The 25805-nt window shown below is 35.7% G+C and overlaps 13 protein-coding genes and 3 non-coding genes across 16 annotated transcripts; 6 read left to right on the forward strand and 10 right to left on the reverse strand.

Moving 5' to 3' along the window:
• Nucleotides 1-131: 131 nt before the first annotated feature.
• On the reverse strand, nucleotides 132-2087 carry LAP2 (bifunctional aminopeptidase/epoxide hydrolase; the record flags this gene model as incomplete). The annotated part of the gene is made up of 1 exon (XM_003677513.1): nucleotides 132-2087. One exon carries the CDS (start codon nucleotides 2085-2087, stop codon nucleotides 132-134), a length of 1956 nt encoding a protein of 651 aa, XP_003677561.1.
• Nucleotides 2088-2490: 403 nt separating this feature from the next.
• NCAS0G03230 (uncharacterized protein) lies at nucleotides 2491-3105 on the reverse strand (the record flags this gene model as incomplete). Its single annotated transcript, XM_003677514.1, has 1 exon — nucleotides 2491-3105. The coding sequence occupies one exon, from the start codon at nucleotides 3103-3105 to the stop codon at nucleotides 2491-2493; it is 615 nt and encodes a 204-aa protein (XP_003677562.1).
• Nucleotides 3106-3417: 312 nt separating this feature from the next.
• ALG11 (alpha-1,2-mannosyltransferase ALG11) lies at nucleotides 3418-5124 on the reverse strand (the record flags this gene model as incomplete). Its single annotated transcript, XM_003677515.1, has 1 exon — nucleotides 3418-5124. The coding sequence occupies one exon, from the start codon at nucleotides 5122-5124 to the stop codon at nucleotides 3418-3420; it is 1707 nt and encodes a 568-aa protein (XP_003677563.1).
• Nucleotides 5125-6391: 1267 nt separating this feature from the next.
• Nucleotides 6392-6463, forward strand: NCAS0Gtrna4M. The gene has a single exon. It is a non-coding gene; the product is annotated as a tRNA-Met (tRNA).
• A 939-nt stretch (nucleotides 6464-7402) lies between these two features.
• NCAS0Gtrna7Q lies at nucleotides 7403-7474 on the forward strand. The gene has a single exon. It is a non-coding gene; the product is annotated as a tRNA-Gln (tRNA).
• A 614-nt stretch (nucleotides 7475-8088) lies between these two features.
• On the reverse strand, nucleotides 8089-9930 carry VAC8 (protein anchor VAC8; the record flags this gene model as incomplete). The annotated part of the gene is made up of 1 exon (XM_003677516.1): nucleotides 8089-9930. The coding sequence occupies one exon, from the start codon at nucleotides 9928-9930 to the stop codon at nucleotides 8089-8091; it is 1842 nt and encodes a 613-aa protein (XP_003677564.1).
• A 411-nt stretch (nucleotides 9931-10341) lies between these two features.
• EDC3 (Edc3p) lies at nucleotides 10342-12063 on the reverse strand (the record flags this gene model as incomplete). The annotated part of the gene is made up of 1 exon (XM_003677517.1): nucleotides 10342-12063. One exon carries the CDS (start codon nucleotides 12061-12063, stop codon nucleotides 10342-10344), a length of 1722 nt encoding a protein of 573 aa, XP_003677565.1.
• A 318-nt stretch (nucleotides 12064-12381) lies between these two features.
• On the forward strand, nucleotides 12382-13608 carry NCAS0G03270 (uncharacterized protein; the record flags this gene model as incomplete). Its single annotated transcript, XM_003677518.1, has 1 exon — nucleotides 12382-13608. One exon carries the CDS (start codon nucleotides 12382-12384, stop codon nucleotides 13606-13608), a length of 1227 nt encoding a protein of 408 aa, XP_003677566.1.
• A 165-nt stretch (nucleotides 13609-13773) lies between these two features.
• On the reverse strand, nucleotides 13774-14730 carry CDC10 (septin CDC10; the record flags this gene model as incomplete). The annotated part of the gene is made up of 1 exon (XM_003677519.1): nucleotides 13774-14730. One exon carries the CDS (start codon nucleotides 14728-14730, stop codon nucleotides 13774-13776), a length of 957 nt encoding a protein of 318 aa, XP_003677567.1.
• A 208-nt stretch (nucleotides 14731-14938) lies between these two features.
• On the reverse strand, nucleotides 14939-15026 carry NCAS0Gtrna8P. Its single transcript is given in 2 exon segments — nucleotides 14939-14975; nucleotides 14990-15026. It is a non-coding gene; the product is annotated as a tRNA-Pro (tRNA).
• Nucleotides 15027-15448: 422 nt separating this feature from the next.
• Nucleotides 15449-16255, reverse strand: NCAS0G03290 (uncharacterized protein; the record flags this gene model as incomplete). Its single annotated transcript, XM_003677520.1, has 1 exon — nucleotides 15449-16255. One exon carries the CDS (start codon nucleotides 16253-16255, stop codon nucleotides 15449-15451), a length of 807 nt encoding a protein of 268 aa, XP_003677568.1.
• A 577-nt stretch (nucleotides 16256-16832) lies between these two features.
• On the forward strand, nucleotides 16833-17678 carry EAF5 (Eaf5p; the record flags this gene model as incomplete). Its single annotated transcript, XM_003677521.1, has 1 exon — nucleotides 16833-17678. The coding sequence occupies one exon, from the start codon at nucleotides 16833-16835 to the stop codon at nucleotides 17676-17678; it is 846 nt and encodes a 281-aa protein (XP_003677569.1).
• A 244-nt stretch (nucleotides 17679-17922) lies between these two features.
• GTT3 (Gtt3p) lies at nucleotides 17923-18954 on the forward strand (the record flags this gene model as incomplete). The annotated part of the gene is made up of 1 exon (XM_003677522.1): nucleotides 17923-18954. The coding sequence occupies one exon, from the start codon at nucleotides 17923-17925 to the stop codon at nucleotides 18952-18954; it is 1032 nt and encodes a 343-aa protein (XP_003677570.1).
• Nucleotides 18955-19050: 96 nt separating this feature from the next.
• NIT3 (putative hydrolase) lies at nucleotides 19051-19917 on the reverse strand (the record flags this gene model as incomplete). The annotated part of the gene is made up of 1 exon (XM_003677523.1): nucleotides 19051-19917. The coding sequence occupies one exon, from the start codon at nucleotides 19915-19917 to the stop codon at nucleotides 19051-19053; it is 867 nt and encodes a 288-aa protein (XP_003677571.1).
• A 227-nt stretch (nucleotides 19918-20144) lies between these two features.
• On the reverse strand, nucleotides 20145-21332 carry GSF2 (Gsf2p; the record flags this gene model as incomplete). The annotated part of the gene is made up of 1 exon (XM_003677524.1): nucleotides 20145-21332. The coding sequence occupies one exon, from the start codon at nucleotides 21330-21332 to the stop codon at nucleotides 20145-20147; it is 1188 nt and encodes a 395-aa protein (XP_003677572.1).
• Nucleotides 21333-21755: 423 nt separating this feature from the next.
• On the forward strand, nucleotides 21756-25598 carry RSE1 (U2 snRNP complex subunit RSE1; the record flags this gene model as incomplete). The annotated part of the gene is made up of 1 exon (XM_003677525.1): nucleotides 21756-25598. One exon carries the CDS (start codon nucleotides 21756-21758, stop codon nucleotides 25596-25598), a length of 3843 nt encoding a protein of 1280 aa, XP_003677573.1.
• Between the last annotated feature and the right edge of the window lie 207 nt (nucleotides 25599-25805).

The following is a 25805-nucleotide window of genomic DNA, read 5'->3' on the forward strand; positions in this document are numbered from 1 at the left end:
CACTATTGGACTTTTTGAAAAAAAGCGACGATTTTCTCAGACTTATATCAATAAATTCTATGTAACATGACGAACATATCTAGATAAAAATATCTCGAACTCTTAGATGTCTTGACACTACATAAACTAAGCTATACACCTAGGTCTTGTTTAACTAATGTTCTACAAATAGGATGGTAAGTGTCTTTCAGTTCTTCAAAGGTTTTGAGGGCTAATGGACGATCAACAGATTCAAGTAATCTATATCCTGGACGAACAAACTTCATTCTGCCTACAGTGCCTAACCATTTGGCTAATTCCTTATAAGAAGCCGTCAAACGAGAACAAATTTGAAATTTGAAGGTCTTGAATATAACTTCAGCATTTTGAGACTCGCACATTTTTGAGTTGTAGATACTTAAGATGGCCTGTGAGGCCACTGGGAAATTTGCCCAGTTGAAATCATCACCTTGTACCAAAGTTTCCAAGAACAACACAAGTTGGTTAGAATTAAAATCATTAATATCATCTAAATTGAACTCTTTCTGGAATTGTTTTAATGAATTGCATTCTTTTGCCTTGTCCATCCATTTGGAAGCCAATTGATAAACTTGATCAGCTAATGATGTGTCAAACTCAGGTTTGGGTGGCATTCCGGGTTTAGATAACCACCTTTCCCAGTCAACATCTTCTAGCAATTTTCTATGTTGTGGGAAATATTCAAACAATGTATCTAAGAATTGGAAAGTGTCCAAGGATTGACGACAGAATTTTTTGAAGTAATGCTTAATGAAGGGATCAAATTCTTCTGTACCACCAAGTAAATTTTCCAAATAGAACAATAAATTAAAACCCTTCTCATAAGGAACTGAGGAAAATGCAACATCTGGATCAGTTCCATCATTAAGATTTTGTACAAGAGTGGAAAATCTTTCTGGATTTGTCATTGCATTAATAGAATTTTCTAAATCACTCCAACCAATTAAGGCACTGAAATGTCTTGTTGGCTCTCCATGAATGGCACCTATAATTCTTCTTTCCAAATAAACTGTCCAACCTTCATTCAACCAGAAATGGTTCCAAGAGCAATTAGTAACTAAATTACCTGACCAGGAATGGGCTAATTCATGAGCGATGACATCAATATTTGATTTGTCCTTTGCAATTAAAGTTGGGGTTGCAAAAGTCATATTTGGGGATTCCATACCACCATAAGGGTAAGAGTTCACATTTATCAAGATATCATACGTTCCCCATTCATAATCGAAAATAATGTTTTCAGCTGTCTCAATGAATTTCTCCACGTCTCCAGAGAATTCCCATTTTGCATCCTCTAAACGATAAGGCTCAGTATAGACAGTAGATCTTGGACCAATTTCTGCACTAACAAGATCACCAGACGCAATCCCAATTAAATAAGCTGGGATAGGAATTTTCTGCTCGAAGGAATAAGTTCCGTTATTGGAACTTGTTGCAATACCGGAGAATACAACAGGTAATTCGGACTCAATTGTGGCAGTAAAACTTGACTTAATTGAAGGAGTATCAAAACATGGGAATAATGATCTTGCATGAATAGCTTCCAGCTGGGAAAAGACGTATTTTTTCCCTGACGTCTGTTTTTCATCCAACCATTGTAAAGCAGTACATTTATCAGTTGTGGCGAACTCGATCTTTAATTGAAAATCTTTTGGTAAAGTGTTATCATTCTTAATTATCAATTTAGAGCCTAATGGTTCTGCCCTTGGACAAACTTCAAAACTGGTATTCTTTTCGTTGTTTATTTGAACATTTTTAATATCTAGAAAAGATGAATCGAGATGGATTTCATTTACACGATCCCCTAATGTTGTTAATTGATATTCGACACTACCAGATATCACTGAGGCCTTAAACGATATAGATAAATTCAAAGCTGTATGGTTGACATTAAATGACTTGTAATTAGATAAAGTAGAGAAATCAAATTCAGGACTTTCGGTAGGTCTCCTCGATTCCAGGAACGGAGTTAACTTAGACATTGATCGTATTGGATTCAGAAAACTGGAAACAAAAGAAGTGGGTCTCAGAAGTACTTTACAACAAAGTGGAAACCTATGCAATGACATAGCTTCTGAAACGTCACCAAGAGAGGTTACATCACGGACAAATCTGAAAGTTTTCGTAGTATTTTTAAAGCAAGACACCTTAGGGTTGCGAAAGAAATCTGATAGAAAAAAAAGATGCGATCTCAAGTGGCCGCCCACCGAAAAATGGATATGACACCAAATTTATTAATTGACAACCAGTTGAAAAACTCCAAAATAGATTGAAAAAGGATATATTTCCTTTTCAATGTGCTATTCTAAAACTCAAACAGTACTTTAGTGGTGAAGCAAGGAAAATGCTGAAAACAGGATATATGGATGGTTTTTATTGATATACCCCTAAGTTACGTAATTCTTTTTTTGACACTTTTCTTGACGGAAACAAATTGTTCAACTACATATTATAAAACAAAGATACATGGTTCTATATTAATTTTACCAATACCCACTTAATAATATTTGATGGGGAAAAAATAGAGTACATATCTAGGAAGGGGGGGTTTTGTCGGGTATTGGGTTTTACCAACTCAATAAAGAAGCCCCATCTCATAATAATTGCAATAGTTTTGCGTAGTTCTTGCATGAAGGAAAGTAATACATTAAGCAGAACAATACTTAAAATAAGGAGTATTACAACCAAAATTGAATTCTCACTTGAAATTCTTGGAATATACTCATGTCTAATTAATTTAGTGGCGATAGGGCTCCCCGCTTTGTTGCAAGATCTTCTTCTGTCAAAGTTCAAACACATCTTGAAAAAAGACTGAGGAAGGTCTGGCCTTGATGATATATCTTCTAAATTATTGAATTTTCTCATATATGAAGTGTGCCATTTCCTTTCCTTTGGCTTTTCTGTCTGGTTTGGGGATCCTATGAAAATGGTCTTCTTACTTTTCACATTAGAGACTCTTCCAAATTTCTTCTTCAAGTATCTTTTCAAGGAAAAGTCGGAAGATGAAGAAAACTTTTTCTCTATTTGTTTTTTGTTCTCATTTGATTCACGTATTCGATCCTCTAGGTATAAATAGTGCTCCGACATTCATCTATCCCATGTCAATGCTCTCTCTCAAGGTTGTCAAGAACTACAATTCAATAGAAAATAATCATTTTCATTATAAGACATTTTATTGGAGGTTACGTTATATTCTCTCAGCTCAAATTTTGAAGGCTGGTCTTTTCTGGCGGAAGCCAGCGCCTTTAAGAGACAAAGCGAAATTCTAAAGAAAACTTCAATTCTTCAAAATGAAATATTCTACCTCTTGATCTCAAGAGAATTTATCTAGAAAATACATAGTTATTAAATTTTTACAAATTAGTCAAAAAGGTCATTATTTAGGCTGTGATACAATCATTAACGATCCTTTTTGTTATTATCCAAAGATGTATTTTCTGTTAATGTATCCAAGACCCCATCCCATGCCTCATCAAATGCCATATCTGAAAACTTGGTTAAAGCGCAGCATTTTCCTCTCTCAGAAATGGCAAACTTTTCTTCAGTAGTTAAGCTACAAACACGGTTAAACAATTCCGCTAACGTTGGATATTTCTTGGTAGGTGAATAATCCGGATCACTATTATCAGTGAAAAAGAAACCAGTCTTAAACGTAGAATCGCCTTGTTCCATCTGTTTGTTCGCCACTATATCCCAGGGCACAACAATATCTAACAATGGGCCTGCAGATGCATGCACTAAGGGGATTAGTCCAGAAGCTAAGTATTCTACAACTGCAATACCAAAATGTTCATTCCACATACTATTGATACCAAAAGTGGATTCATTCAATATTTTCTTAATCTCGTCATAGGGGCAATCTGTCAAGAATTCTATTAAACTCTGAGGGATTTTTAAGTCTTCAAAGCAATATTTCTCTAGCGTTGCCACATAATCTTTGTCTAATTGAGATCTTGTTGAACCGATAAATATTAGCTTTGGTGGTAGGGCAGTTTCATCTTTTTCCTTCAGAAAGTTTGCATAAGATTCGATAATTAACTTATGTCTTTTCTCTGGTCTAAATTGGGCGAGAATAACAGCTTGATTTTTTCTGGGTATGTCTTCTTGAGTAGCAAGTTTTTCACTGGAGCAAGGAGGATACACTATCTTAGATTGTAGCGGCGAAGTAAAATGCGACCATATTTTATTTACATGGTTGAATGTCCATGTAGAATTCGTCATAGATATTGTAACATAACGTCCAACCAATTTATACCAAAACATAAACAGTTTCCAATAATAGTATTTAATCTTGTTCTTCATTGAAGGTGCCTGTGATTTTAATTTTTTTAACATATCTGTAGAAATAATTGGATAGTGAGTGTACGCAAGCACTGGAATTCTTATTAAAATGTGAACCACTGGATATCCAAATGGGTAGCCCATGGTATCACACCATATGTCAGGTGGGCATTTCAATACAGCTTCAGCAGTTAAAATCATCGAACCAATAGCTTGGCCCAATAGTGTGAAATGGGACCATGTTTTATCGTCCACTAACCATCTGTAGTTTAAAAAAATAAAAACTATTCTCCCAGTATCTAATTGATAATCAAAGGTTTTGTTTACATTTTTTAATATGGTTTCCCCATCAACATCATTATCACCAGTGTAAATTATTACTAAGTTATTTTCATCATAATTTAGAGTAGTTTCCACAGCCTTCCATAACACTTTTTCACCCCCACCACCTGCATTACAATATGGATGGAAAAATCCATAAAGCTTCCTGGTCTTTTTCAATTCTCTTTGTTCAGCCGAAAGGTAGTCTAACATTCCTTTAGCTTCTATCTTTTTCTGAGATTTATTCGTAAATTTGTTTGGATGGTTCGAAGTTAAAATTAAAGATCTTCTAACTGCCCCTCTTCTCAGCATTGCAAAAATGTTGAATATCCCATTTGAATTTAATAGATGCAATTGCTTATAGGGATTGTCCTGGCAATCTTGTGGTGGGTTCAATAAGAACTTTGGTAGCGCATATCTAACTAAACCCCAAAAAGTTAAGAGAAGTATAATCGAAGTCACTACTGGCAACCATTTGCCCTGGAGACCTTCACTAATTGACATGAATCAACTTTCAATTGACGCTCTTCTTGTTACAACAGGAAACTCTATTGGTGACCGTTTACAGAAATGGTTTAGCTAAAGGTTTTGATCTATCATGATGTAACATCTCAACGTGAGAATAGTTTGACGAAACTTTTTGACGCTTGGTCATTACGTAACATAAGAAATATCAGACTGAAATGAAAGATAAAACGGTGATGGGACAAAAGTAGGAAATTTACATGGCAACAAGTGGAAACATTTTGACCTGAGATATTTAACTTAAAGAAGAATACCGTAATCTTACAATTGATTTTTTATTTTGTTGTTACGGCGAACATGAAACATTCACACTATAAACATAGAAGTATGAAAAAAGGAAATAGGTGACACGAAAGAAAAGAAAAAAACAGACCAAGTAGAAAAGATTCCCGACATATAAATAGAAAGTTATTTTGATGGTAAGTAAGATTGAAATTGAGAAGAATTATTTTATTTATAAATATGTAGTTTATAATAAAGTAGCGAGAATTTAAAGTATTAAATAATTAAAGAGGCATGTCGAATATAATTCATGCAGATATCACCAATTTGATGGAACAAGAATAATTTACCGAGAAATCACCAATTTGATGGAACAAGATATTTAGTTGAAATTATTCTCTTGCTTATATTATTATTTCATATTCGCCGTAACAACAAAAGGCCAACAATCCAAAAAAAAATTAAAAGATCTGAGTGAGTAATTTCTATACCTGCAATAAATTTTTGGTATTACGAAATGAGTAAAGTTAGGGTAATTAGGGTTGTCATCGTTACGTTAAGGTTCCGGTCGAGTAAACCGTAATGCAAGGAGTTTACCGTAATCGACATGCAGTATTTAAGGTGTCACGAACTATGACATATGAACTATGACATATGAACCAAGATTGTAAAGTAACCTGACTCGTTACCCCTTGTTTATATTACACGATAAAGAGAACGTTATTCGAACCGGTGTTCGAATACATTTGATTAAGGAAACGTTAATTCCAAAACCTATATAAAGGCCAGTTGAATCGCCTTTGAACAAGACTGATTGTCACGTCAGTTTATATTATAATATATAATATACGTAAGAGATTAAGCTAGAAAAACCTAAACAATATAATACTTATATTGTTCTATTAATTTACTGTATCCGCTCTCGTCTTCTTCCGTTTACTAGAAGTCGCTTCCACTGCTATTATTAAGTGCTTAGACTTATTGCGATCCAAGGTTCCCAATACAACAAAATTTCAAATTAGCAAGCGCCGTGGCGCAGTGGAAGCGCGCAGGGCTCATAACCCTGATGTCCTCGGATCGAAACCGAGCGGCGCTAATTTGTTTTTTTCTATTTCTTCAGAGTGTTAATATAAAAGAGAAAAATGGACCTGACAAGTACTCTTGAGAATTTAAAAGATTAGATTTTGCCTCTTGACCAAGTTCCGTTTCGATCTTCTTGTTTCATCAAATTGGTGATATCTGGATGAATTATATTTGACATGCTTCTTTAATTATTCAATACATTAAATTCTCGCTGCTTTTTTAAAACTACATATTTATAAATAAATTTGTTCTTTCCATTTTCAAACTTACTTACCATCAAATAATTTGCTATTTATATGTCGGGAATCTCTTCTACTTGGTCTGTTTCTTTTTCTTTCGTTACACCTATTTCCTTTTTTTTATACTTCTATTTTTATAGTGTAAGTATTTCATATTCGCCGTAACAACATTAATCATCCAGATATTATCATTTCTGTTGTTACGGCGAATATGGAACATTCACACTATAAAAATAGGAGTATGGAACATTCACACTATAAAAATAGGAGTAAGAAAAAAGGAGATAGGTGTAACGAAAGAAAAAGAAACAGACCAAGTAGAAAAGATTCCCGACGTATAAATAGCAAGTTATTTTGATGGTAAGTAAGATTGAAATTGAGAAGAATTATTTTATTTATAAATATGTAGTTTATAATAAAGCAGCGAGAATTTAAAATATTAAATAATTAAAGAAGCATGTCGAATATAATTCATCCAGATATCACCAATTTGATGGAACAAGAATTTCAACGGAACAGGACATCCTTAACTTTCCAAAAATACTTGAAATAAATAGAAAACCGCAGTAAACAAATTATTGCGCAGCTTCAGCTTGTTAGAGTCACTCTTATATTGTTAGAAGCCTGTTTTAGCATTTTGTGTGGCTGCTCGAATCATTTCCTACGAACAAAAATGGGGATGAAACTGTGAAATATTCAAAAATAAAAAGGTTGGTCCTATAGTGTAGTGGTTATCACTTTCGGTTTTGATCCGGACAACCCCGGTTCGAATCCGGGTAGGACCTTTTTTGATTTTTAGTCACCGCTCTAGTAAAAAGAATAGATGCTAATACCCATTTAGAACGCTTGAGCATTGACTGGTATTTAGGAAGAGAACCTTCCCCCGTTCCCCCCCATTAGCCTCTACATATTTTACAACGAAAGTACTTACTCTGGCTACTTTCCTGCATTTTCCCCAGCACCTCAATAATTTCCTTGGAGTAACCTCGTTGTTTCTGATTTTTTTCTGCCCTTTTCTGCTTTCTATAATACCTCATAGCGCTTTTACACCGTTTCTGCTTCGTCGTCGTCGACCTAAATCCAATTCCTTACATAAAGGGTCTATCTATCGTCACACATAAGCTATATAAAGATTATTTCTGTTATAATATTTTCTTTATTTTTATTGAGGTTAATCTAAAAATATATATGTGGATACTTTTTTTCCTTATTGGAGTCCAACCAACCAGGACAGAAAGATTACTGGCTATATATTAGCCTCTCTCATGTTCGAGGATAAAAGCTAATTTATTTGTCAACAAATACTCCCAATAAATTATGCTACTTAAGCGATTAGGATCAAACATCTTCAACTAGCTAACTTGGAATTAATTTCATTGACAATTCATGTGATATTTCTTCAATTCAAAAATTGAAGAATTTGTTGAGTGATATTATACAGTTCCATACTCGCATCTTCAACTGCATCCCCCGTCTTGGCAGTATTTGTAGTATTATTGTCATCATTCTTTGAATCCTTATTTTCTTGGCTCGTATTCCCTACACCATTCTTACCAGGAGATTCGGCTGCGTTCTGGTTGACATCAACACCAGATGTTTGTAAACGTTCGAATGTCATAGTAGCCATCTTCCTTACTCCATCAATAATTTCGTCGTCATTTTTTACCAACCTCACGACCTTTTCATTATGACTTTCTAACAACTGCAAAATTGTCCAAAGTGCAATATGTTCGAATGTAGCATAATCACTCCTTAAGAACCTGATCAAGAAACCACGAATCCCATCATTAGGCTGACTCCAGCATTCTAGAATTTTCGTATAATTATTGATTCTTGAACAAAGATTGGCCAAGGCCGCAGCTGCATTACCGGAAACTTCTTGATTATTTGAATAGGTCATTGGAATTAAAGCGTCAAGAATATTCATATCTAACAATTCAAGTTTAGATACGTCTGCTAGGGCTAGAATGGCAAAACATGCCGATATTTCACTTTGAACACTTATCGGGGATACCAACGCTAATTCCTTACATTTCTCTACAGCACCACTCTCGAAAAATTCCTTTCTGTTTTTCTCTGAAGAAGCTGCTAGATTCCTCAAAGTTGATACCGCATGACATTGTATTTCTTCAGTATCTTTGTAATTTAGCAAATTGACCAATGGCTTTAAGAAACCAGCATCGACAATTAGGCCCTCATTTAATGGGTGGATAGAAATATTTCTTATACATGCGACACTTGCCAGAATCAATGGTATTGAATCCGATTGAAGTAATTTCACCAAATGGGGCAACCCACCTGCTCTTACAATTTCCAATTGATAACTTGTGTCAGAAGCTAAATTTCTTAGTGCCAAGGTTGCTTGGCATTTAACTCTGGATGAATCTGAATCCATTAAATTAACTAATTTTGACACAAGACGAGGTTCAGTCTGTGATAATTTCTTTCTATTTTCTTCATCAACAGCAATATTTGATAAAGCCGTAGTACAATAATACTGGACGTCTGAGTCCTCAGAGGATAATAGGGACACAAGAATAGGTACAGCTCCTGCATTGACAAGCTCCTTTCTATTTTCACCCGAGTGCGTCATATTCAGAAGCGCACCTGTAGCGTTCCGTTGAACTCTAATATGTTTGGACTTAGCCAATTTAGTTAGAGGGATCAATGCACCGGAAGTTGCGATTTTATTCTTATTATCTTCTCTCGTGGCTAAATTTGTAATGCAACCAACAGCATTACATTGAACTTCTACATTATTACCCATCATTTGGTTAATCAATGGGTTTAATCCACCCATGTCCACAATCAGTAATTTATTAGCATCATTAACGGCCAAGTTTCCTAGAGCTGCACAGGCTGCAATTTGGATTTGAGAGTCATCACTCTGTAAAAGCATCAATATGGGCTCTAAGACCTCTCTGCCGACTTGGCAAACATACTTCTCAGTAATTTCTGCAAATGCAAGGGCTGCACTTCTTTGTAAATTCAAGTTATCCGAGTATACCAAAGTGGTCAACGCCTTCAATGGACCACCAGAGTAAAAGTCTAGATTATCTTTATTCTCTAAATAGCCTAAGAGGGAAGTCACAGCTTCTCTTTCATTATCTGCGATAGGTAAAATATTTGACTCATTATCTGCGTCTATAGGGGAGTTTAAAGCAGTGTTGTTATTCGTATTATCGTTTGTACTGGTATACGAGTCTGATGTGTTTCTCAAACAACTGCAGCAGGCACCCATGTCTTATAATAAGGTTGTGTATATCCTCTTTGTAAAAGGTAAGTTTCTTTTTCTCTAAAAGTAGTATTACAGACAGAGTGCTCTGTAAATATTATTCTTTTTTATTAGTAATTGACTCTGTGGAGTTGAAAAAACGCAGGGAAGGACGGTTTATGGAGTTTTGTAGTGTCTACGCAGTGTTCGTAGCCCCAATACTAAACATGTCTTCCCTGGTCCTTAAACTTCTTTGAAGGCCACTGAAAATAAGCTTATCGAAAACATGAAAACAACAAAGCCTGCGACCGGGTAAGGTTTCTCTTACGATAAACTCTCTTACCATTAAACTATAGACTACACAAAGATTCGCCAGCTTCGTCTCTATTCCAACACTATATATATTATGGATATATCTAAGGTAATGACAAATACAGACTAGAATTCAATCATCTTGGAACCTTCTGTTAGAAACAAATCTTCAACTGTCTGGAACTTCTTAAAGGAATTCTTTTCCAGGTAAACGTTGCTTGGAATTCCTGAATCAATCAAAACTATTCTTTTCAACAAGTTCATACTCTTTTTCAAAGTTAGAATGGAAGTTACAGGCCAATTGGAACATATGATACCATTTACGTTACTTATAGCATTTTCAAAATTCTTCAAGCCGGTACTTGAATCAAACCCTGAAGGGAAATCAACTGACCAACATTGCGTAGAATATTTAGAAATTTGGTAATTACACCATGATAATAATTCAGTCAATTCGTACGTTAAATCAGAATCAAAATCATCAATTAGGTTACAATCAAATCCTTGAAGCCCATCTATGATTAAATCTACCGGTGGATTATTTAATGTTGCTAATATATTCTTCAATTGATGAATCTTACTATGAGAGCTGTGAGATGAATTATTACTTTCCGGCCCATTGCGGTTATTGACCGTGGGAATGTTGTGCACTAATCTCCCACCACATTTAGTGAATATATCCAGATGCTTTGAAATTTCCAGGTTTTCTGATAAGATAAAAGTCATGACAGATGGTAAAAATAATAATACAACGTCAATCCTATTGGTTTGTACGAGATAGCGAGCCAAAATAATCGACTTAAGTCCAGACCTACCTGTATCAGATGCCATTATAACTACTAATGGTTTCTTTTTGTTGTTATCAAATGTTAACAAATTCTTCTTAATAAAATACGAAGAATTGATCGCAAAATTTTCAATTAAAGAATTGGAGGTTATCCCATACTTTTCAAAATTAATCCTCTCAATTTCCAATAGTTGTATTACAGTTGCCGTTGGAATAGTTTGAGATGTCTTAGAATCTTTCAAAGAAGATTGTAATTGTTGCTGAGGCAATAGTTGTAAAGATGAAGTGGATGAATTAATAGATTGTCTATTTGGTTGCGACTTTTTATTCTTAGATAACGTTTCATTTAATATTAAATTCTCAATGTTGTGCAGCACATCCTTATCGTTAATATCGGTAATATTGGTATCGTTCTCACTAATTCCGCTTACACTGTTACTCCTCTTATCAGCAACTGCAGAGTGAAGTAAATGGGTTATGTTAATAGATTTTGTTATTGGTAAGTAATTTGGATCATCAATATCATCAAAATTGTATTCATCATCGTCATCAAAAAAATCCTCGTCATGCTCAAAATTGGAAATAATCATTTCATTATTTTGATAACTATCTTTATCATAACAGTGGGTAATATTATTATTGTTGTCATATTCTTTCAATTGGTTAAAAATGTCTTTCTTATTGAAAAGATTTAGGTTACCTTGGAAGTCAAAATCTTCGGTTTTCTTAATCTTCTCCACATCATCATTCTTCCAGTCGATTGAGTTGGTATTATTGTTATTGTTGTTATTATTAACACTTGTGTTATTGGCCGAAATCTGTTGTTTATAACTTTTCTCATTGTTGTAGTTGTTATTTGTTTTCCTCCCTTTGGCTACGGCAAGTACTTTCAAATCTTTTAATCTCGAGGAACGCACTTTGAAGGCTTGAGATTTACCTCCATCACTAAAAGTAACATTATTTAACGTTAGACCCTTATTAGTAGCTTTCGCAATTTTCCCTGTGATCAGTTTCCCGTCTTTCAGTTCCACTTGAACTTCAAATCCTATAAATTGGGACATTATGAGTTGTCTATTGGTATAGTGTAGACAGGGTTCAAAGAAATTCTGGTAGATATTTGCTCTAGATTCCAGGTTATTTGATGAATGAAACAAGTTTCTCAAGCTGTTATTGAATGTTCAACTGTTTTTTTTGAAAACGTCACGTGGAACGAAGTTGTTTAAATAGCTGCTAATAATCTACATTAACAATGAAGGATGCTCGAATCGCAACTGAAAATTTAATCTTATACGAACATAATAGTTAACAGGGACCAATCGAATATTGAAATTGAAATAAGCTATCTAACTTTATTTGCAATATTTTTACGAAAAGAGAAAATGAAATTGATAAAACTAGTAAAAAATTCAACTGGAGGGGCTACTATTCAGCTATTACCAGAAGATAAAGAAGATCTGTTTACCATTTATCAAATAATTGACAAAGATGACGAATTGGTATTTAAAAAGAAGTTCACTACAAAAACTTCACAAGTGAATGAACAATCGTCATCGGTGAAAAAATCAACTGATTTTGCAAGATTGAGAATTAAAGTTCTTTCAGATGAATTTTCTCTAAGCGATGATTATTTGAAATATAAAGGTGTCACTACTACTGATGAATCAGGTCAATCTAATGTTGATATACCGGTCGGGAAGTTTATCTCTTTTGTGGTAAACTTCACATATCCATTTACCATTATTAAGGATGATTTTGATAAATTTGCAGAAAGGTTATTGAAGGAGTCCTGTAATCCTGTGGCCAAGTCAGACACAGCTGCTATTGCCTTACAAGAAGGTATCGCTCATGTATGTCTCTTAACCCCCTCTTCTACGCTCCTAAGGCAAAAGATTGAATATAGTATGCCCAAGAAGAAAAGATCTACTGATGTCATGAAATTTGATGAAAAAACTCACAAATTCTATAAGGCTATCTATGAATCCATCAAGAAGAATTACGATCTAGATTCTTTAAAACTAATTATCTTATGTTCTCCAGCATTTTACGCTAAGACTCTATACGAGAACATTTTACATTATGCAAAGGAAGAAAATAACAAGATGATATTAAAAAACCAATCCAAATTCCTTGTTGCACATTGTTCTACAGGTTATCTTCAAGGGATCACTGAAGTGCTTAAGGACCCTATTTATACGTCCAAATTAAATGATACTAAATATGCCCAGGATATTCAAATACTAGATGAGTTTTTGAAGCATTTGGATGCGGATGACGCTAAGGCATGGTATGGTGAAGCTGAAGTTATCAAAGCTGCCGATATGGGTGCTATAAACTGTTTATTGATTACAGATGTTCTTATAAGATCAGAGGATTTGAAAAAGAGGAAACAGATGCAGGATGTAGCCGATATGGTGGAACAGAATGGTGGGAAAGTAATGATATTTAGCACTCTTCATAGTTCTGGTGAGGAATTAGATAAACTAACTGGGGTAGCATGCATTCTTAAATACCCATTGCCCGATTTAGACGAAGATCTTGAAGATGATGACGAAGATGAAAGCGAGGCAGATAATGACCAAAATGGTTATGATGACGATGCCTATTGAGTATCGTAAATAAAATTTTGCATAACTCATCTGTATGTATTTATTTAAGTGGATTATATAGACTTACACTATCTCCTATTTATTGCCAAAAAGAATTATCATCAATATTTTTTTATTCATAAACTTAAACTTTTATAGATTATAAAAACGATTTAATTTCCTTCCTCAACGGTGACTAGAAGAAGCACGGTTGCTTGCATTTTCCTTCAATGCAATTAATTGTCTAGCTCTGAATCCCTCATAGTGTACAAATGAAGTAGTTTCAATCAAATCTTGCAAATGTGTTCTAATTAAGAATTCTCTCAAATACACTAATTCACATTGGTTCATATCATCTACATTTATGGTACCCCAACGTGTCTTTCTACCTCTAAATGTTTCACCGTCCACTTCAATTTCTTTTTCGGAACCGACGACAGCGAATGGAATAATTGATCTTATACTTGTATTCAATTCCAATTCTTCAGTGGTCAAATCGTCAGAGTCGTATGGATACACTTTGAAGTTATATTTTTTAAATTCGTTTTGAATAATTTCTCTAAAATGAGATCTTTCATCGATAGTTAAGGCGTCTGATTTAGCAATAACGGGAATAACGTTTGCAATCTCGGTCAATTTACCTAAGGCTGCAATATCTAGTTTAGTCAATCCCTTATTGTTTGGTTGTAAAAAGTATAAGATTGCATGAACTCTAGTATCAGGAATATGTCTTTCACGTTGTGCAGTAAGTTCTTTACGTAAATACTGAGAATGTTGTTCTTTAATATATTTGACTATTGGTTCCCAAACTCTTTCATTGTTTATTTGGTCACCAAAACCCGGTGTATCAATGATATTAACGTTCAAATTAACTCTATCTTCAATCAATTGATGAGTCGAGATCTTCATTTCTGTGGTCTTGGAAATTGGCAATTTTGATATATCATTACCGGTAGCCGAGTCGATCAAATGAGAGGCAAATAATGTATTTATCAGAGTACTCTTACCTAACCCTGAATGTCCAACTACCATAATATTGAATTGGAAGCCACGCTTAAGTAAACGATGCTCGATTTGACTAGTGATCGTGTCGAATCCGACATACGATTTAGGTTTCACAGCTTCTAAAATTTCAGTACTCATGATGCTTCTTGGTGAGATATATTGGTTTCAGTGGATAACGAGTGTAAATCAGTATATCTTGCTTACTTGATTTCAAGTTGACGTTTGATTTGTTTTCTGATCTGGAAATGTGTTCTGTTCTGTTTTATTCATGAAAATCACAAAACATCAAAAAACAAATAATTGGAGCATTACCCTGTCAGAAAAATCCAAAAAAATCCAAAAAGAAGGGGAGAGCGGGGAATTGAACCCCGGGCCACCCGCATATTCAAGAATAATTTCCCAAAGCGGGTATCATACCACTAGACCACACTCCCAATTTGGAAAATTTTTGTGCCTCCAGATTGCCACATGTGCCTAAAAGATCACGTGATAAAGGATAAAGTCACTATTATGAAACTAATCAGTAGTCATTTCGTGTCTTTGTTGAAGCCGCTGTAGCAAACTTGATAATTAGACTCTTGATCTTATAATAGTAACAGTGTCACTGTTCAGCACTTCTCTCCAGCAAAGAATAGTAAAGAAAATGAGTGCCAGTGGTATGAGCAACATTAAATGACTGAACTTGGAAAAAGAACCTTAAAAGGTGGAAAGAAAACAAGTACATTAATAGATACACTTATTATATTATTAGTAATTAACATAAAAACTCTTATTATTAAAGGGGAAGTAAAGAAAAGTCATTAGTAGTCATTGGAAAATTAAATTAGTATAGAATCAAACAAATAAGGAGTGCGGCTCACATGAGAACACAGCAGTCACTACCGGATTGGTTGTGTGTCTCTTGTCTATTGGAAGTTCCTTGGACCCCTCTGTTTGGTGCCGCCCCTCTCGTTCCAGCGGTACCTGCTCCTGCACCAGTTGCTGCTGTAGTTTTGGGTGTGGTCTGTTTGTTAGCAGTAGCCGTAGTAGCAGAGGTTGTACCTTGTGTTTTACTAGTACCATAATACTGAGATACTCTTTTAAAAAATACTTTTCCCTGAGTGTGAGCCAGCATCAATTCCAATTCCGATGCGGTTCTAGTCCCATCAGAGCCAGACAAAGTACCTGCCCCCCAAGGTGACCCACCATGAATTTCAGTCAACGAACCCAGTTCTGCAAAAGTTTCTTTGTAACCCAATGGAACGAAAACAATCCCATGATGGGTCAAATAATTCAAGAAATTTTTCACTGTGGCTTCTTGACCACCACCATAAGTCCCAGTACTTACAAACACCCCAGCCATCTTACCATCCAGGGATCCGTTAATCCAAAGCTCACCGGTCTTATCCCAAAATGCACTCCATTGAGCAGGCACATTACCATATCTAGTGGGGACTCCAAAAAGGAAAGCATCGTATTCCTTCAATGTTTCCATGGTAGCGATGGGAATGCCCTCTGGTTTTGGTGGTGCACCCATAAGCTTCAATACGTCATCATTCAGGGTCTCTTCCACACGATAGATGGTCGCCATTCCTCCCGCAGAGATGATGCCCTCTTTGATATTTTGGGCCATCTTGTCGATGTGTCCATACATGGAGTATGTAATTATAGCAATCTTAACCATGATATGCTATCTTCCCTTATTTTGTCCTTAGTTGTCTTAATTGATGGTGGTAAGGATAGAATGGTTGCAAAGAAGGAAGGGGAAACATATATATATATATATATATGAGGAAACATCCATTCAGTGATGTACGTAATGAAGGGAGTTTCGATCACACGGCTGTTCAACATTGCGTTCATATAAAGGGATGGGGAAAGAATAAGTCTGTACGTATAAATGAGAAGAAATAGAGGTATTAAAATGTTGGCGTAGTGAGGTACTGTTGTAAAAAGGCGATGATTGTATTGTATGGGTTGCGAAACTTACATGAGAGTCCGCCCCTACAGAAATTTGCATTATTGGAAGTGTATATTTCACACGTAACTTCCAATCATCTTGTGGACATTATTGTGCACGGTAAATTTGGTTGGTACACTATTTCTTGACGTAGTATTTTGTCTTTCATTAAAGTGTTTTTTGTTTAGTGTTCTTTAGTTGAAATTTCATGAAAAACAATTTCGTGAATTTAATAAGAACATCACCAATTTTCCATGCGTAGAGTAGACAAAGAAGGTGATATTGACAAAACGTGTGAGAAATGGAACCAATCATAACTGAATTGTTGGTATTACAACTAATATACACATTCTTATTGAATGAGTTAAAGGAGGAACGAGGAGCCATTAAGGAGAACGATGTTGAGATTGAAGATGATGAATCACTAATAATACCACACATCAAGATATCTCTCGTCAAGATAACCAATGAAGTGCAGAATAATGTGCTAATCAATGAAATCTTACAATACACAAATGATGAAAATGAAACGAGTAAACTGAATATCAACGATATATTAAGAATTATTGAAAATTCATTTGTTCCTAGTATATTCAAAGTTTCGTTAATGAATGGACAATTGAATTTCCAGAATTTAAAATTAATGGAAGTAAAGAAGTTAATTATGGGGAAATATTTACAATTTCGAACTAAACAACTTGATGAGATTCAAAAATTAGATGATGATATAATAGGCAAGTTGAATATTTCAAGTAGTTCACCGAATGTTACAACAGCAATGACTTCTAGTGCTGCTAAATCCAGTAGTGGGAACAATATAATTGATCCAAAGAGGGAGAAGCTACTGAAACTGTATAGAGACACTGTGTTGAATAGATTACAAAGCAAGAATAAACTACTGGATGAATTATATCTGAACCTGGAAAAGGAAGGTAATTATCACAAGATTGTGCATAAGATCATTGAGATAGAGATGATTAAGAATGAGACACCGAGAAGTGTTCATTATCTGCAGTTAATACTGCAGCGAAGTATATCAGATGGGATTATGAGCAGTTACACTGGCAGCAAGACGTGGGAGATTGCGCGACAGGTGCAAGTAGATTTTGACGATACTGTTCAATTCATGAGGAGGGCGTTAGAGTAGTAAATACATTAATTATATATATTAACTATAAGCAAGATGAACAAAATTGGCGCGCGAAACAAACAGGAAACAAGAGAAAAAACGTGGCCGAAAAAGGAAAAAGGAAAATATCAAATGTCAACAAGAACGTCTCCCAGACTTTATAAATAATTATTTGTTTATTATTATTGCTATTATCTTCAAAGAACCCTTAAACGCCCTTCTAAGAGCACAACAAGACACATCTGTCAAACAAGAAAGCAACATGTCATCCTCGTTTACTAGTTTTACCTCATCATCACCCGTGAAACGTACTCCGTCATCCTCAGTATTTTCACGTTGGAAAAAATGGGAGCTACATGATTTAGCTGAAAAATTAAAGATTGACGATTTACCACAGGCTTCCAAGAAGCAAGTGCTTGTGGACGCTGTCCTGGATTATTTGGTAAATTTGGGGAAGCCCTTAGATTATGAACATGAATTTCCCGAGTTGAGAACATTTTATGAATCCTCCTTTTGGTCGTCCGTAAAGAACGAATCAGCATCTTCCCAGGAGGTTTCTGCCTCTGACGAACAACCTTCAGGTTCTGAAGATGAAAAATTGCCGGATGAACCAAAGACAGAATCCTCCACGAATTTCAATACTTTAAATTTCAAAGAAATTGATGAAGAAGAAGCTAAATTGGGGAAAAATTTCATGAATAAATGTCACCAATTCAAATTCAATTTCCAAGAATATGTTAGTGACGTGATCAATGGAACCAAGAGATTCAATGAAAATGTACAAGATTTCCTCTCTACATTAGCCACCGTGGATGCTATGTTCTATTCCGTGGAATTATTTTTCCTCATTAAGCAATTGATTGCACAGGATGATGGATGCGGTATCTTGATTAATTATTTGACCCCAATTTCCATTTGGGTCTTAGTGAACATACTACTACCCGTGTTTGTTTCATATTACATTAATTTCATCCGTTATGACTATGCCATTGAAGTGGATCCTATGATTTTCCATCTAACAAAGGGTTTAATTGCTCTAACGGTGTTGAATTATTTCGGTCAAGAAGATGGCGTGGGAAGATCCACATACAAGAGTATTAAAGCTGCCTTAACTGATGACGACGACGACGAAGATGACGAGGGTAGCGTGTTGAAACACATTATCGGGAACATTTCACATAACAACTGTGACATACTCGCCTCAAATTTGGTTGTCATAAACAAATCTTTGGGCCAACTACCCTTAATCTTTGCCGTTGTGGGTAGTTTTTTGACTTTGTACGTTGTGATGTGATTTGATTTGAGAACGTTTTTTTTTTCCTTTCTTTATCTGACTATATGTATTTCTTTATGTAACTTTTAGTATATTTTATTTTTAATAACTTTTGAATTATTTACTGACATCAGGGTAGACATCGAATCTTCTTTGGAAAGTAATAGGGACTTGTTTTCTAAATTGTTCGATAACCGAGGGATCCAATTCAGCAAAGACGATTTCTTCATCTTCGCCAGCTTCAGCAATGATATTACCTCTTGGATCCACCACCAACGAATGACCATACGCATGATAGTCACTCTCCAAATTTCTAGCTGGTGAACACAACACCACATAATTCTCATTATCGATGGCTCTACTTCTAGCTAATAAATGCCAATGCATGGGGCCCGTGACCGTATTGAATGCACCAGGGTACACCATGGCAAAGGCGCCCTTTCTTGCGGCAATCATGGCTAATTCAGGGAATCTTAAATCGTAACAGATTCCGAGTCCAATTTGACCATATTTAGTGGAGAATGTTGTTGGTTGAGAGCCTGGGGATAAAGTTGTTGATTCTTTGAATGTGATTCCGTTGGGGATATCGATGTCAAAGAGATGAATCTTTCTGTGTTTTGCGATGAGGTGACCTTGTTCGTTGAATATGATGGATGTGTTGTAAATCTTGGATGTGGTTGGGTCACATTCTGGGATGGAGCCTCCAATGAGGATGATTTGGAAACGGGAAGCAAGTTTGGAGAGGAAAGTGCATGTGGGGGATTGGGAGAGGTCTGTTGCAATGATAGGTTCTGCATATTCTTTGAATTTGGTGATGGAATAGGGAGAATTGAAACATTCTGGGAGAACGATTAATTTTGTATCTGGTTGAGTCTTCATGGCTTTTTCTATGAATTTTTGTGCATTTTGAAGGTTTAGTTGTTTAGATGGATTGGATGATTTGAATTGGATCAATGCGATCTTTATCTTTTGAGAAAGGATCATTGTTAGTGCTTTGGTCTTTAGGGTTGTGCTGTTGCAAGAATTGTTTTTTTGTTTGGATTTTTTTTTTGTTATCAACTTGAATTAAATTACATTATTATATTATATAAACGGTGGGATAAAAAAAACGTACGTACATATATCAAATATATATCAAATGAAATAAAAATAGGATACTATCATACAATGAGAGAGGGAAAAAAAATAATAATAATTGTTGGTCGGGTCGTTTATTGTTCCTTCTTGGCTTCCTTCTTTTCCAATTTGGCACTTTTTTGCACTTCTTCTTCTTGTTCCTTTTGCTCCTTGGCGACTTGTTTCCTCTTTTGGACCATCTTTGCCAACTTTTCAGATGGTTCATAGATACCGAATTTTCTAAATCTTCTAATTTCTTCATTCATCTTACCAATGTCGCCATTACATTTATTCAAGTTTTCCTTCAAATTGTCTTCCAATTCGATGAAATATTCTTCACTTAGGACGAATTTACCTTGAGATTCCATTGTTTCAAAAGTGGAATTAGTAAATCTTTGATCCAATGGAGTTTGGAACCCTTCACCAGCGTTTAATTCGACACCTGGATTGGCAGCGGTCTTAATGACACCGGCTCTGTAAGCTTGTACTGGACCACCATACTTCTTAATGGTATAACTGTAGAAATTAGATTGATATTGATCGTAAGTACCTCTTCTGGAACCGATCCATCCGATAGATTTCAAGATTGCCTTAACATGATCACTACTTACCGCATTCCCATTTTGGAATTGATAGACCTTAATTGGGTTGAAAGTGATTGGGTTAGCGATCCCTAATCTTAAGAATAAAGTCAATACGGAGACTTTAATGACATGCAATAGGAAGAAAGCCCATTGAGCCCAGAATGAAGAATAATTGACTTGGATTTCCTCTCTTAGCTTACTTGCCAAAGTTGGACGTTCCATGTATTCCAGGATGGGGATGATCATTCTAGATAATTGATTTGTCACACAGATACCTGGAGTTGGGGAGACGACGTCTGGTAAATCTGTATACAACCAAAGCAAGATGATAGCGGTATAAGTGAAAAGGTTCCATTTGTTATAGGACCATTTGGGGACGATTAATTGACCGGGCCATAATTGATCGAATAATGGTTTATCCTCATCCAATTTGGTCAAGTATTTGTCATCAGCGGCGTCGTAATGGAATAAGAGACAGCCCCCCTCGGACAAGTAACCTTGGTGAACGGACTTGCAGAAGTAGTCTGGGGCGTAGTTATGGAAGACGGTTGGTCTTAGCACCATTACATCTGAGAGAGACTTTGGATTCTTGTCCCTGGGGAAGATGTGGACCAGTTTGTCCTTGATAGTGTCCTCTCTTGAGATCTGGAAGGCGTTGTCGTTTTCCAGGTCGTTGTTCAGTCTGACGTAGATCTCCATGGTGGGTGCGGTGTTTGGGTAGAGGGCGTGGGTTGTTGCGGTGGAGCTGATGGGGGAGAACGAAGTAAGTGTGTCAAAGGAAGGGAAGTGTTGTCAAGAGCAAAAGCTGGGGTATTAAATACGAATACAATAAGAAGGGAAAGAGCGAAAAGAAGCGGGGAGCAATTGCGTTTTTTGCCACCGAGTGACAGAGAACAACAACAACAACAACAATTGAGTGTGTGATTACCTCAGCGAGGGCTCGGAACCCGCACACCACACCAACAAAAGTTAGGGCTGGGTTACGTAAGGATATCCCCTTGTACGGTTGATTAGGTAATCTGCATTGGCAGGTATGCTATAATGAATAAGAACAATGACAATGACAATTGATAACCAGCTAGTCAGCAGGGGCAACAACAACGACACCACAATCACTCGCTAATGCTGCTGCAGAACTCGGACCTATATCTCTACCATCTTACCCTGCAGACACAGTCCAACTACGTCCACTCTGCCCCGGGGAACTTCGTCGACATCGCTGGTACAGGCAAGAAGCCATCGTCCCTGCAGCTGTGTCTCGCCACGGAGACACATATAGAGATATACGACGTATCAAAGGGTACATTGCGTAAATTGTTCCAATCGCCAATTTTCCAATTCAAGATAACGCAATTGAAGGCTTTTACACCGAAGGGTTCGCGTATTTCATTTATAGCTTTAACATCAGATGCCGGTAATCTAACTATACTGAAGTGTTCGTATCATCAGCATTCCAGGATAAAATTGGTACCTGTGATCAATGAACCCTTTGCAAGATCCGGTATCAGGAAAAATTCGCCCATTTCGTTCATGACAATAGATTCCATGGCTCGATGTTTAACCATATCCGCTGTACAGCAGAAAAAATTGCTCTATCTACTGGATTACTCAGAAAGAGATGACACGCTATCCATATCTTCTCCCTTGGAAGTGGTAAATTCAAACTCATTCACTTTATCCATGGTTGATTGTCCCTCAAATTTAAATAATAACCCAATTTTCACATCCATTGAAATTGAAAATCAAAATTATTTTCTCATTTTTTATCTATTGGATCTAGGTTTGAATCATATAATTAAGAAGGCCTTCTTTAAGATATCAGACCCATCAGTATGTTTCCTCTTTGCTTTACCGAACATACTGCAACATGATCAAGATCCAATTAACCCATGCGTATTACTAGGTTTCAACAAATATCTTCTCGTCAAGGATATGAATGGATCCATAAATATAAAAATTGACATGCCATCTATTGATACTAATGAAGATGTCTTTATAATATCAGCTACCATGCAAAAATTGAAAAAAAATGAATATTTTATACTATTACAATCCAATAGAGGTCATTTGTATAAATTAACACACAAATTTGATGCTGATGATAACAATTCTTTACACTTTAGCATGACATTTTTTGACGCTATATTACCTTCATCATCAATGCATATCTTTAAAAATGGATTCATGTTTACCAACTCTGAGTATAATGATAATAAGAATTACCTTTTCCAATTTCAATCATTAGGTGAAGAAGGCGAAAAGCAAGAGTATAAACCTGACATTTTGCAGAATTTATCCATCGCATCTACCCAACAGAAAAATAACCCCTTATTATCATCATCCGTCAATAATTCCACACCATTACAATTAATAACATCAAACTCAAAAGAAAATACAATAACCGTGTTATCCAATGCAACAAGATTCAATAATTTAATATCTACAAATCTACCACCAAATGTAAGAAATATCTGGACCATCAAAGCCAAACACTCGTTAATGTTTTTATCTTTCATTAATTCCACCATGATTTTACAAATAACAAACGATTCCATGGAACAATTAACCCTACCTTACAAATCTCCATTCATTGAAAAGGATGAAATGACCATATACGTCAATAAAATGGGGTCCAATTCCATTGTTCAAATATGTACAAACACACTGAGACAAATTCACATCGACACAAATCAAACTTTTACGGAAAAATTGAATTGGTTCCCACCAGCAGGTATACACATAACGAATGCTCAATGTAATGACACGCAATTAATCCTATCATTATCCAATAATGAAATCGTCTATTTCCAAATGGATCAAAGCGATTCACTAATGGAATACCAAAGAAGATTGGAATTTAACGACGATGAGCCCATCACGTCAATTTCATTAATCGAGTCCTCGTCCTCGACAACATTTAGCAACATTATGGCCATTGGTACAAAGGGATCCCTAATAAAGATAGTATCATTAAATTCCAACGATCCAGATACGTTTCTGGAAGTGGTTTCGCTTCAAACAACGTTATCAGCAGTGAATCAACTGAAATTGGTATCCAATAATAAAACCATTAAATTACATGTCGGGTTAGATAACGGTGTTTACATGAACTCCAATGTTAACGTCAAAGATGGGACCATATTTGACGTGAGAACCAAATATTTAGGTCCAAATCCAATTACTCTATCTCACCTACCATCCGTCTCCATCTTAGAGAGGCACACATCCAATGATGATGAAGACGAAAGTGAAGACGAAGATGAGAAGGAACAATTAGCGGTTAAGCAAAACTGTATCGTCATACATGGCTTAAATACATGGATAAGTTACAACCATGAATCATTATCGTATATTAGACCTCTATCAATGCCTCATGGTACTAAATATTTGAAATCTGTGGCCCCCTTTGTCACAGAGAATGTACCACTTAATGGTTGTGTGGGGTTAGGCTCCAATGGAGGTCTGATCATTGGGAAGCTGGACGATTTCCCACTGTATCACGACTGGTTCCATTCTGATGAAGTAGCAGATGCTGAAAGTGAAGAGGAAGAGGATGAAGAGGAGGACGAAGATGAGGATGAGGATCAGATTCTTAAAAAGGCATCCTACAGAAATAAAAAAATCTTACCATTTACTCATGACAATAGAACAAGCTATAAACTTATAATTGATAATTCCCTCACAGATTCCAAATGCAAAGTCAGGTTAGTAGACATGGATACTGGTGAAATTGGTACGTATTTCGGTTTGACTACTCCCAACAGTGACAGTTTTGATTTTAAATGCAAGGCTGCCGCCATTACTAAATTTGGCAAATTAAATGATAATTACTTAGTTATCGCCACAGAAAGTAATAAATTATGTACTTTTCAATTTTTCATCAAAAGGAAACCGAGACAGTTTACTCTGGAACTTTTACATACAACAGATGTAGAAGGTAACGTGAATTGTATGATTCCCTTCAAGGACTTATTATTAGTACCCTATGACGACAATTTCCTAGTACTATACGACTTGGGTAAGAAACAACTTTTGAAAAGGTCCATTTCCAAGACACTTCCATCCATGACCCGTATTGTTCAAATGGCAAATTGGCAAGATGAGAGAATAGCTGTTGGGGACATTCATCAATCTGTCACGTTATTGCACTTTGATCAACGAACAAATTCTTTCATACCTCTGGCAGATGATATAACACAGAGACACGTAACAAGCTTGGCATTTTTAGATAAATCAACAGTAATCGGTGGTGATCGTTTCGGGAACGTTTGGACATTAAGATTAGCAGATGAAAATGAAGATGTATTGAACAAATTGATCGCTGAACTTGCAGCTGACCAGGATTCGAATGTCACGCTATTGAAATCGTTGTTAAGACATGATTCAAATTTAAGAAATAAACTGCCAAATATATTTGAATGTCCATTTAAATTAACATTAATGAATCATTTCTTCATAAATGATATCGTTATGAATTTCCATATAATTGAATCACTACAAATGTCGGATAGACCCACAATCTTATACACAGGATTGCAAGGTTCTATTGGTTGCTTGGTACCCTTATTGGCTAAATCACAAATAACAATGTTGAAAAAAATTGAAAAGGCTGTTAGTGAAGCTGACGATATCTTAATATTGAATCGATACATGAAGAAGACAGATGGAAACGATTCAGATTTAAGCGATGCTGATACTGCTGACGCTATAGACTTTACGAATACTCATCACGGAAAGAAGGAAGACACAAGACCTGAAGGGTACTATTCTATTGTTGGAAGAGATCATTCTAAATATAGAGGCTATTATGCGCCTGTGAGAAATACAGTTGATGGCGATTTGTGTGAATCATTCCTAAATTTTACTTCTTCAGAACAGACTTTGTTATGTAGGAGTATTGGCAAGAAAGTCCATACTGAGGACATTCAAAGATATATTAATGAAATCAGAACTAATTATATATAGATAGACCAAAATGTAACGCTGCATGTAATAATACCGTAATAAACAATTCATAATTGTTTCCCATTTGTTTCCTCTAACCATTTCCTTTCTTTGAACGGAGTTGACGATGGCATTCCCGGAAGCAATTTTCCTATGGCGGCTGGAGAAGATAAACCCCGACAATACACCATTTTGAAATCCAACAGATAATATAAGAATATGTTTAAT

Source organism: Naumovozyma castellii, chromosome 7, assembly GCF_000237345.1.
Source record: "Naumovozyma castellii chromosome 7, complete genome".
NCBI classification, from domain to species: Eukaryota; Fungi; Ascomycota; class Saccharomycetes; order Saccharomycetales; family Saccharomycetaceae; genus Naumovozyma; species Naumovozyma castellii.